General features: G+C 28.4%; 1 protein-coding gene across 1 annotated transcript; it reads right to left on the bottom strand.

Annotated features, from left to right (window-relative positions):
• Nucleotides 1–246: 246 nt before the first annotated feature.
• Nucleotides 247–4,265, bottom strand: LOC109338207 (methylesterase 17-like). Its single transcript, XM_019575389.1, has 4 exons — nt 3,937–4,265; nt 3,681–3,821; nt 1,799–1,933; nt 247–551 (listed from the first exon to the last, which is right to left on the bottom strand). Exons 1-4 carry the CDS (start codon nt 4,225–4,227, stop codon nt 267–269), a joined length of 852 nt encoding a protein of 283 aa, XP_019430934.1. The 5' UTR covers nt 4,228–4,265; the 3' UTR covers nt 247–266.
• Between the last annotated feature and the right edge of the window lie 5,722 nt (nt 4,266–9,987).

The following is a 9,987-nucleotide window of genomic DNA, read 5'->3' as shown; positions in this document are numbered from 1 at the left end:
AATCAAATACTCAAAGCATAAAATATTTATGATTCTATCTTCTACCTCAAACATTGTATCATTGCATATACCATTTGTTTCTCATTCATCACAAAATATGAAAATATAAAGTTAATATATTTTTAATTTATGTTTTACTTTTCTGACTAATAGAATGTGACAATGTTTGAGACAAAAATATGATGTTTGTTATTTCTTACGTCTTAATAGACAAATTAAGGGAATTTTACAATCAATTTTTTTGGGTAAGAAATGAATCACAGTTTTCATCTAGTGCATCCAACGTCAGAAGCTGCAAGTTTTACTAGCAAACCAAAAAGGAGGAATGGGGTTGAAAAGAAGGGACTATGGTCACTGTCCAATTCATACACAGTACATGGTGACCACCTCTTTATCATGGCTTCCTGTTGTTCTGGTGTCACCACCTTGTCATGTTTTGTCTTTATGAACACGCGCGGCACCTTCTCTACTTCACCATCATCTCTGAATTTTGCACTTGTCAATGCTACCATTGGTCCTGGCCTTAACAGCATGGCAGCCAAGGTACAATCCTGAGACATCATCAACATTAATGTGTGTCACCACTGTTTTAAACTTCAGATGCAATTGTAATGCAGATTGTGACCATTGTAGTATGAATTAATTTATAATTAATAAAATATTTTTTATTTTATACGGTCAAAATGTGGTTGTGTAGTGTTACCACAACCACAATATTGTAGTTACATAATATAATAATGATGTGGTCCACAATTTTAATGACTATGTGTCAGTATTATTAGTTTGAGGTTAATGAGTGTACCATGACATTCAAAAATAGCCCATTATCGAGTAACTCAGTTATTATTAACGCATAATTAAGTAGTTTAATTAAGTGAACTTTACATGTACAATCCGTATCTCTATTCATAAACACCTTATAGTACACTTTTGCTAAGATTGGTGACAAACTGATAATTATATGCACATGCACATGGTTTTTCACAGAAACATGTTTGTTCTTTTCTTCTAACTTTGAGCTTGGTAAAATGTAATATCACAATAGAGTGGTTAGGATATATGGCAATGTTGTTTTCATTCTTGAAAACCCTAAGAAAATCTAACATGTAATGACACATTTATTATTTTAAGTATAATAAAATAATATATTTATCATTAATAAAATAAGAAAATTGAAATATTTGTCTCTCTATTACTATAGAGAATCCCAGTCACGTTCCTAGGGGTCAAAAGTAGAGGATGAGAGTTATAATATGCCAAATTATATCCATGTAGGGTAACCTACAGCAAAATGACCCGAGAAAGTGATAGAGGGTTGAACAGTTTTATAGAGACTGTTACATTTTGGTACCTTTAAGTAGTATTCATATCATATCCTCAAGTGATATGATATATAGTTAACTGTTCTTCATATCACATCACTTGAACCTAGCACAGGTTCAGTTACAGTGCAATATACAGAAAATAAGGCAAAATTAGCTTTAATCACTTACTTAAAATTATATAAATATAAAATAACCTATGTGGATTAGGTGATTTGAACATGATGATGTAAGCCTTTGAAGGGAGATCAAATGGATTAGATTCCGATTTCAATAAATTAGAATTAAAACACAACTAAGGCATCCAATTTTTTTAATGATTATATTTGCAAAATAGAATATGATATTTCATTCTTTGTGATGTTCTATATGCCACTTATTGGTAAAACAAAAATTATGATATATATATATATATAAATAAATGGAGTGATTTTAAATTTTATTAAAGAACAATGTTGATATAGGATTTTAAATACCTCATGAGGACTCAAATGGGAGAAAATTTCCCGTTGAAATTCTTTCTTCACTAGAGCACTGGTTGGAGGGTTATGATGTCCCAGTCCAAATCCTAGCTCAAACACATCCCCAAACTTAGAGAAGTCAGGTACTCCCTGATTGGTACAAATCAAAAGCAATTTATAAATATCATTAATCTATAATTTAGGAGAGGAGTAAAAATCTATGTATTAAATCTTATCTCATATGTTGTATTATATCAATTAAAATTTTTAAACATTCATTATTAGTATTATTTTTGTTTCATTTTCATTGACGCGAGATAATATATGATATCTGAGTTTGGACAATAGATATCTGTTCATAGGAGAGACCCAAAAAGCTGGCTAGTTGCCATACAAAATTCTAGCAATTAGGCTCATTAATTTTTTGTTGTATTTCAATCATTGGAGATGCATTGAACACATTGAACTTTTGCTATTACCTTCCAAGGACAAAGTAGACATGTGGAAAAGACCAGATAACAAACCCATTCTAATTGAGGAAAAGGAAGATAGGGAAAGATTTAGTAATTTCTTGTCTCTAAACAACATGACATTGCTATGTATGAGGACAAAAATCACTTGTTCTTAATGATATCTTATTTCATGTCTTCAGTTAATTAAAATGTTATATATTTTAAAATTTTTATTTATTTATTTGTATGACGATATGTCATTGGCTCGTGACAGTGAATGAGACACCGTTAGAGACAAGTCATCTCTATCCTATGTAAGGATGCTTTTGATTAATAAAAGGGTTGCTTTTTATAAGGGCATACATAACAATAATTATTGATGATAATTGCAGGGAGACAGAGTTGGAGGGGAAAACAGGACACCTTATTAGATTGAAGTTACTATAATAATGACAATGATTAAAAACAATTAGCTTTGTCCGTGCACATTCTAAGCTCTTAGGAGATTAGGCTAGACTTAGATTCCTCTTCATTTTTCAAAATTAAAATCTAACTCTATATAGTAAATATCATGTGCTATTGGTCAAATTGCATGCCAATTTTATTGATCATTATAAAATTCCAACTAGTTTTTGTTATCAAAACCTGAAAAGGAGGTAAAGTATTATAACTAGTTTGTTGTCAAAGCCTGAAAAAAGAGTTAACAAATTGTAACTAGTATCTTGTCAAAGCCTGAAAAGGAGGTAAAGTAAGCAGGTATTAAGACCATTGACTAAATTGAAGACTCAAACTATAAGCTTAAAAAAATTAAGAATTGTCACCTAGACAATGGAAAGAAGAGAAGGAAATAAAATATAGAAAAGGAAGAAATCCATTTTTTAAAAATTAAATAAATGAAAGATCTCAACAAACTCGCTTATTGCTGAACAGCTACTTTGTTTGTACATATGGCTTTAGCACAATGTGAGAGCATTTACATGCAAAAAGGTATTGAGCCCTCAGATTATCCAAGAAATAGTGTGTTTGTGAATACAGTTGGCAAACAATTATTTAAACAGATCATCATCTTTATTTTTAACAGAGATATATATTCTAAATTGTATCTCAAACCATATTTCGGACTAATGATATTAAAATAAAAACAGAAAAGAAAAAAAAAAAATTTTAATTCAGATGATATGTTTTCATTGTTCTGAGTATATGATTTGGACATAACTTTGAAAAACACATAGTTGATGTTGTATTATATCATCTTTGCTGGAAACCTTGAAGGCTGTTACAAACACTTCAACAATGGAAGCCATGACTCATCAGTCATCACTATCATATAAAAAAGTAATAAGTAATGGCGACTCCAAAATCTTTTTATGCATGAAAGAATGAATGAATTCAATCTTTAGAAACAAAATTAAGAAACATTAAGAGAATTTGTGAAAAGTGCTCACAATTTTAAGATCATCATCATTCCAGAATCCTAACTTGAGCATAGTTGCTGCCAAATACACTGCTACACGGATCTTATTTGCAAACTTGTGACAGGCCTGAGTAACACTCATCCCTCCTGCACTGTGACCCACCAATATCACCTATAATTAAGAACCACATCATCATGCATTCAGCATACTCATTATAGTTCCCATCATCATCATCATAAAACATAAGCTAGAAAATGACACATTAATATATATATTATATATATACCTGTTCATTATCAGGCAAAGCAGACATGAAATCCATGAGAGGTTTATTATAATCATCAAAAGATAAAACAGAATCAGCATCAGATTGATCAATTCCAGCACTTTTGAGGTCTATGCATGAGACCTTGTAGCCTGAATTCTCCATTAGGCACCTGATTTTGTACCAGCACCAACCCCCTCCACTCATGCCATGTACAAGCACAAAGTGCTGCTGTTTCAAGGGAATAGTAGTACTTCCTCTACGATCATTATCATCAACCACTCCAATGTCTTTCTCTGCATTCACTATCATTTTTGCTTTTTGTTTTCAACCTTCTTCGTGATGAGTAATGTATATAAGGATGGAAATTGTGTATATAAATATTCTTCTCATATGTATATTTAAGAGTGCACATTAAACAGGTCAACTATCAACAAAATATTGGTCCAGTGGTGTAAGACATCGCTAGATCCTTAGTTACTAAATGGTCAAAGTATTTTTGGGAAAGATACTTATTGGGAAGGGTAGTCTCGCATCGCATCCTGAAAGAGATTAGTTCCTTACCTATAATGGTGAGGGATACCTTGGTAGTAACAAAAAAATGGGTCGACTATAATACGCACTGTCAGACTAAAGATTATTTATAAACAACCAATGTATTATCCACCATTAAATTGTATTGCATTTTTTGAAGAATTGATCATGATTAAATATGAAAGATGAATGATGTGTTTAAATATCTTACATTCGGTGCATATTTTTCTCTCTTTTTATTTTATTGTAATTGGTAATATAATTAATAATTAACTTAATTGCTATTTTCTGATATAGTAAATCATATTTAGGAATATTCTGGAATTTATGGATATATCTCTTTTTATTGAGTTGAGATCATTTCCACTCATCATAAAAACTTTGAAAATGTGAACATGGATATCTGTGGAACATAACTCATTCTTGCATAACACTGGCATAGGATGCACTCATCTTTGTCCTTCAACCAGAAGGCAATAATCTTTGTTTATTTAATACATAATTATTTAATGCATTTTATTTTAAGAGTATCCTTAGTTCCAATCTGTGAGATTAATCTTTGCGAGCAATATTATCTATACATACATGAATTAATAAAAAAATTATAGTTAATGTGTGAGAATTTTAATTTTTTTTGGATGATTTTTTTAGACTTGTATAGATTTAAAAAATAAAAGTAAATGAAAGATAGAAATAACTTAATTTGTTATCAAAAAATTAAATTCTAATATATTTTTCTTTTGTTTCAAAATATTTTTTACTTCAAGAATAATTAGTAATTGTCCATTTACAGTTCAAAATATTATTAAATATTTATTTTGCATTAATGTTTTTATAAGGAGAACAGATGATGAAAGATATGAATAAAATTTAGACTAAATTATAATGATATCATTCAAATTATACAAATCTTTTTTTTTTGCACCTACACAAATTGTACATCATTTATATACATACATTATACTGACTATCTTTGCAAGGGAGGTGAATACAATTAAGCTAAATTTTAGAGGGGATTAGTGTAGTTTAATGAAGTAAAAAATAATATAGGATCATTGACTATTATACTATCTAAATTTGACTTCATATTATTATACTATATATATTTTGTGAAAATTTTGTATTTTTTATTCTCTATAACTATTTTGATTAAAAAGTCTATTTTTAAAAATAAATAAATAATGGTTCATAAGTACCTAGAAACTCAATCTCAATTGACTTTATTTCATATCCAACACTTGTTAGTTATTGATAAATCACCACTTTTTATCTTTATTTTAACTTATTGGAGATGATTAAGAACATAATAGACAACTCCAGATCAAATGAAAAAAGTGTTGTAAGACCTAACTAGATTCCCAAGGTCGAGAGTTCGATTTCTGGAAGCGGCACTTATTGGAAGAGGCAGTCATGAACCAAAAAAAGATTAGTTCTTTACTAAAAAAGGTGAAGAATACATTTAGTAATACAAAAAAATGAAAAATGATATTTAATATAAAAATCGGTAATATTGTAAATATTATTTGAATGATGTGTTTTATATTAAAATGTCATTACTAGGGAACAATAAAACAATCGAACTTATCTTATTACTCAAATATTTGTTATTTCATAGGATTAATATGTTTTGAAAATGTTTAAGATAACTTTTTTATTGGAGAATGTGATCAAGTGAGTTGATGGAAGTAAGTGAGAAAGAACTTGTTCTTTAGCCAAACAAAAGTTGGATTTTAATTTCTCCACTAAGCTGGAAGAAATCATCATTGACATATTTAACAACATGTCAAAATGTATCTCATTATCATACTCTTGAAGATGGGTTGATACACATTACAAAGAGAAGAAAAACATAGTAAAATGTACCAAAAAAAAAAAAAAACTCATTTTAATTCGTTATAAAATCTTGCAAAAGGATTCAGATTAGATCTTGAATTTGTTCTCTTTGTTTGTAAATTTATCTTCCTTAATTTTTGTAAATTGGTGTGTGAATCCAAATTGTGTATTAACTTAGCTTATAAAAAGATTAGTTATTGATCTTCTCTTGTATTGGGTGGGCTCCCCTTATACTCTCTTTAATGCAATTTTTCTTACTGAAGGAGAAAAAGAAAAATATGGTACAATAATATTTAAATTCATTATCAAAAGAGAACAGTGAATTCTCTTATAAATTCTGTCAACAAATTTACAAATGATCACTAATTCTATCTGATGTATAATTAATTAATTAAGAGTAAATTAACTAACATTTTCAAGTTTAGTTTAATTATAATCATACTTCTCCATAATTGATGGATATTGCTGGCCGACATTATCCTTCCCTTCTCCATAATTTATTGCTTAGTTCTATGATATATAGGGCCTTTTATATGACTTTGATATTTATGCATGAATAGTATAAATATTTATATATAATTAATATATCATTTATAATTTATTTATACTATTTTAATTTAAAAATAAATGGTAAATTATACATTGATAGTGTACATTTTCTTTCTATTTTTAGATGTTAAGACCTTTTAAATTCATTATAAATGTAGAATATTTTAAAAACTTAATACATATTTATATCATACTTTTTAATTATAAATTTATTTAATATTTCTCTTTTTTTATATCTCTTTCCTTTTAATTCAATTTCCATTATACATGAAATGAGATTATGTTGATCAAATTATATTTCAACTTTTACATCATTAATTCTTAAACTGCCTTTAAAACCTTCAAAATATAAAAAAAATGGAATAAATGAGTACAATTTTTTAGATGAGTAATGTTATATCCTCGTATTAAATCTTCTTCTTAATCCTCTTACCTACAAAAAGTGATACATGTTACCTGTAAATCAATCATTAATAACTAAAATATCTCCTTATGATATATACGATCTTCTTGTAGATATGAAAATTAGTAAGAAGATGTAATAAGATGATATATTATTTTCTTTTTTGGTGCAACACCATGACCCACAGAACAAATTCTTTATGATATCAAGCGCATGTGATACATTTCAGGGAATATATGTATAGAGAAGGAGAGCTTTCCAATCAAGACGAAAGGAATAACAATATTTGAGAAACAACCATGAGAAAGAATGGGTGGTGCCATTAACTATTATACCGCACAACTATAAAGCAAGGACAAATGTATCTCACTGTTGTCCAATATGCAGAGGAATTTGTCAGTTTGGTTGGAGTTTTTCTTCAATTTTTTTGGTAATAAAATTTCTCACCACAAATTGAAAAATATTATAATAATGTGTTCATACATGTAATAAAATGCAATCAATTGATTCGGTCAAAACTCTAAATGTTCACTACACTAGATATCATAATAAATAGCAGTCATTCAATAGTACAATTTTGAACGACGCTGTTGAAAATGAGGCGGAAGAACATCAACAACGCATAATAAAACATATGTTGTTAATTTGTATAACTTCAACAACGCATTATTGACAAAACGTTGTTCAACATCAGTAACGTTAACACTGACTTGAATGATTTATGTTTAACAACGCATTTGATAGAAGTGCTTTTGATGTTAATACATGCAACAACGCATAATTAAGGAAGCACGGTTGAAGATGACATAATAACCGCACTTTCTTAGTTATGCGTTGTTGATGTTTTACGACTTTTTAAACGTCCGAGATATTAGTGGTGACAATTATATGCATTCCTTCGTTTGTTGAAATATTAATGGTCGAGTGGTTATGCGTTTCTTGGTTGTTGAAATATTAATGGTTGAGTGGTACGTTATGCATCTCTTTGTTTGTTGAAATATTAATGGTTGCTCATCTATAAATATTGTGGTTTACTCAATGTTCTATTTTATCAATAAGAGTATGTGTTTCTATAAGAGTATGTTCATGAAGATAGGAGGAATAAAACACAAAGTAGTAAAAAAAACAATACTGCAGAGAGTGAAAAAGAAAAAAATGACCCAAATTTGTATAGATGAGTCGAGGAAAAAATTGTGTTTCTGTTTCAGAATTATGTCAATGAGGTCTATAACAACTTTTGATTTTGAAAAAGGACACAGATTTCATAGGGAATGTGGTTGTCATACAAAATTTGCGTGAGATGAAGATTTAGTTCATCGATCTCTTTCAATTGAAAAGAAATAAAAGGAAAATGATCAATGAATTATTTTTCTTCATCTGCAATTCATTAAGTTCATTGATTTCCTTCATGGCAAAATGACCAATATTTTAAAAGGAAATAAATGAACTGTTATACAAGAATTGTGTAGAGGAGTCGAAGAAAAAATTGTGGACAAGATTAATGTGCAAATCTTTCAGATCATTAAATGAAGATTTAATTTGTAAAATATTGAGTTTAATGCATTGAGCTCTTTCAATTTTTTCATTTCATTGAAATCTTTTGATTTTTAAAAAGGGCCTAGATTTCAGAAGGAAAGTGACTGTTATACAAGATTTGTGTGAGATGAAATCATTTTCATTGTATTCTTTATTTGTCAAATCATTTAGTTCATTATATTCGCATGTACCAAATTATTTAGTTCATTATAATATATTTTGTCTATCTGAGTGAATAATAAAATAATTATTTTGGATGTTAATTTCTATTTTTTGTTAATTATTTGGATGGTTATTTTCTGTAATACTTTTGATGTTCATTATTAATAAATTAAACACAATAAACAAATTAACAATATTTAATAAATACACAAACAAATAAAAAATGTAATGTTTAATATTTTTCCAATTTCGTATTAATAAACACAATTATATAGTAATCTACTTCATGACAACTCCATCTTAATTAACGTTAATTTATGTTGTATAAATATTTTTCATTTATGTAAAATGTTAATTTAACAGCGCATAACTAGGAACACACTTTTAATTTGGAAAATGAGTTCAGTTTAACAGCGCATAATTAATATAGCACTGCCAGTTAGATTCTATTCAACATCGCTACATATGGGTAGCGCTGTTGATGTGTTAATGAAAATAAGTAGTAAACAGTTGGATACACAACAACAGCGTAATCTTTAACATGCATTGTTGAAGATGTCAATACAACCTATTGAATTGTTAATATGACAACAACGAATCCTTAATATGCGATGTTGAAGATGTCAATATAACATCACTACTTTTAGTATGCGCCATTGAAGATGTGTTAATGAAAATAAGTAGTAAACAGTTGGATACACAACAACAACACAATCCTTAATATGCACTGTTGAAGATGTCAATACAACAACACTACTTTTAGTATGTGTTGTTGAAGAAGTCTATTCAACAACGCTACTTTTAATATACGCTGTTAAATTGGTAATACAATTTAAATATCTAAAACATGAATCGTTCCCTCTACGTGTAACGCCCCAAAAATTACTCCAAAAATCTTGCTCAAAAATGGGTAATTTTTTTTTTTTGGATAACGAAGTCATATAAAATTTATTTCCTTATATTTGTTTCATTTTTGGAAAATCACTTTAAGTAACATACAATGCATAAAATAAAAAACCATTACCTAATGGTAAAAAAAAACTCAATATAACTTC

Source organism: Lupinus angustifolius, unplaced genomic scaffold, assembly GCF_001865875.1.
Source record: "Lupinus angustifolius cultivar Tanjil unplaced genomic scaffold, LupAngTanjil_v1.0 Scaffold_19_64, whole genome shotgun sequence".
In the NCBI taxonomy this organism is placed as follows: Eukaryota; Viridiplantae; Streptophyta; class Magnoliopsida; order Fabales; family Fabaceae; genus Lupinus; species Lupinus angustifolius.
Note: the sequence above shows the minus strand (reverse complement) of the source record. Positions and strands in the feature narration are given on the sequence as shown.

Coding starts and splice junctions, on each gene's coding strand:
- LOC109338207 (XM_019575389.1), bottom strand. CDS start 4,227: ATGATAGTGAATGCAGAGAAAGACATTGGAGTGGTTGATGATAATGAT. Junction 3,822..3,936: donor CTTTGCCTGATAATGAACAG/GTATATATATAA, acceptor TCTTAATTATAG/GTGATATTGGTGGGTCACAG. Junction 1,934..3,680: donor ATGATGATGATCTTAAAATT/GTGAGCACTTTT, acceptor TGTACCAATCAG/GGAGTACCTGACTTCTCTAA.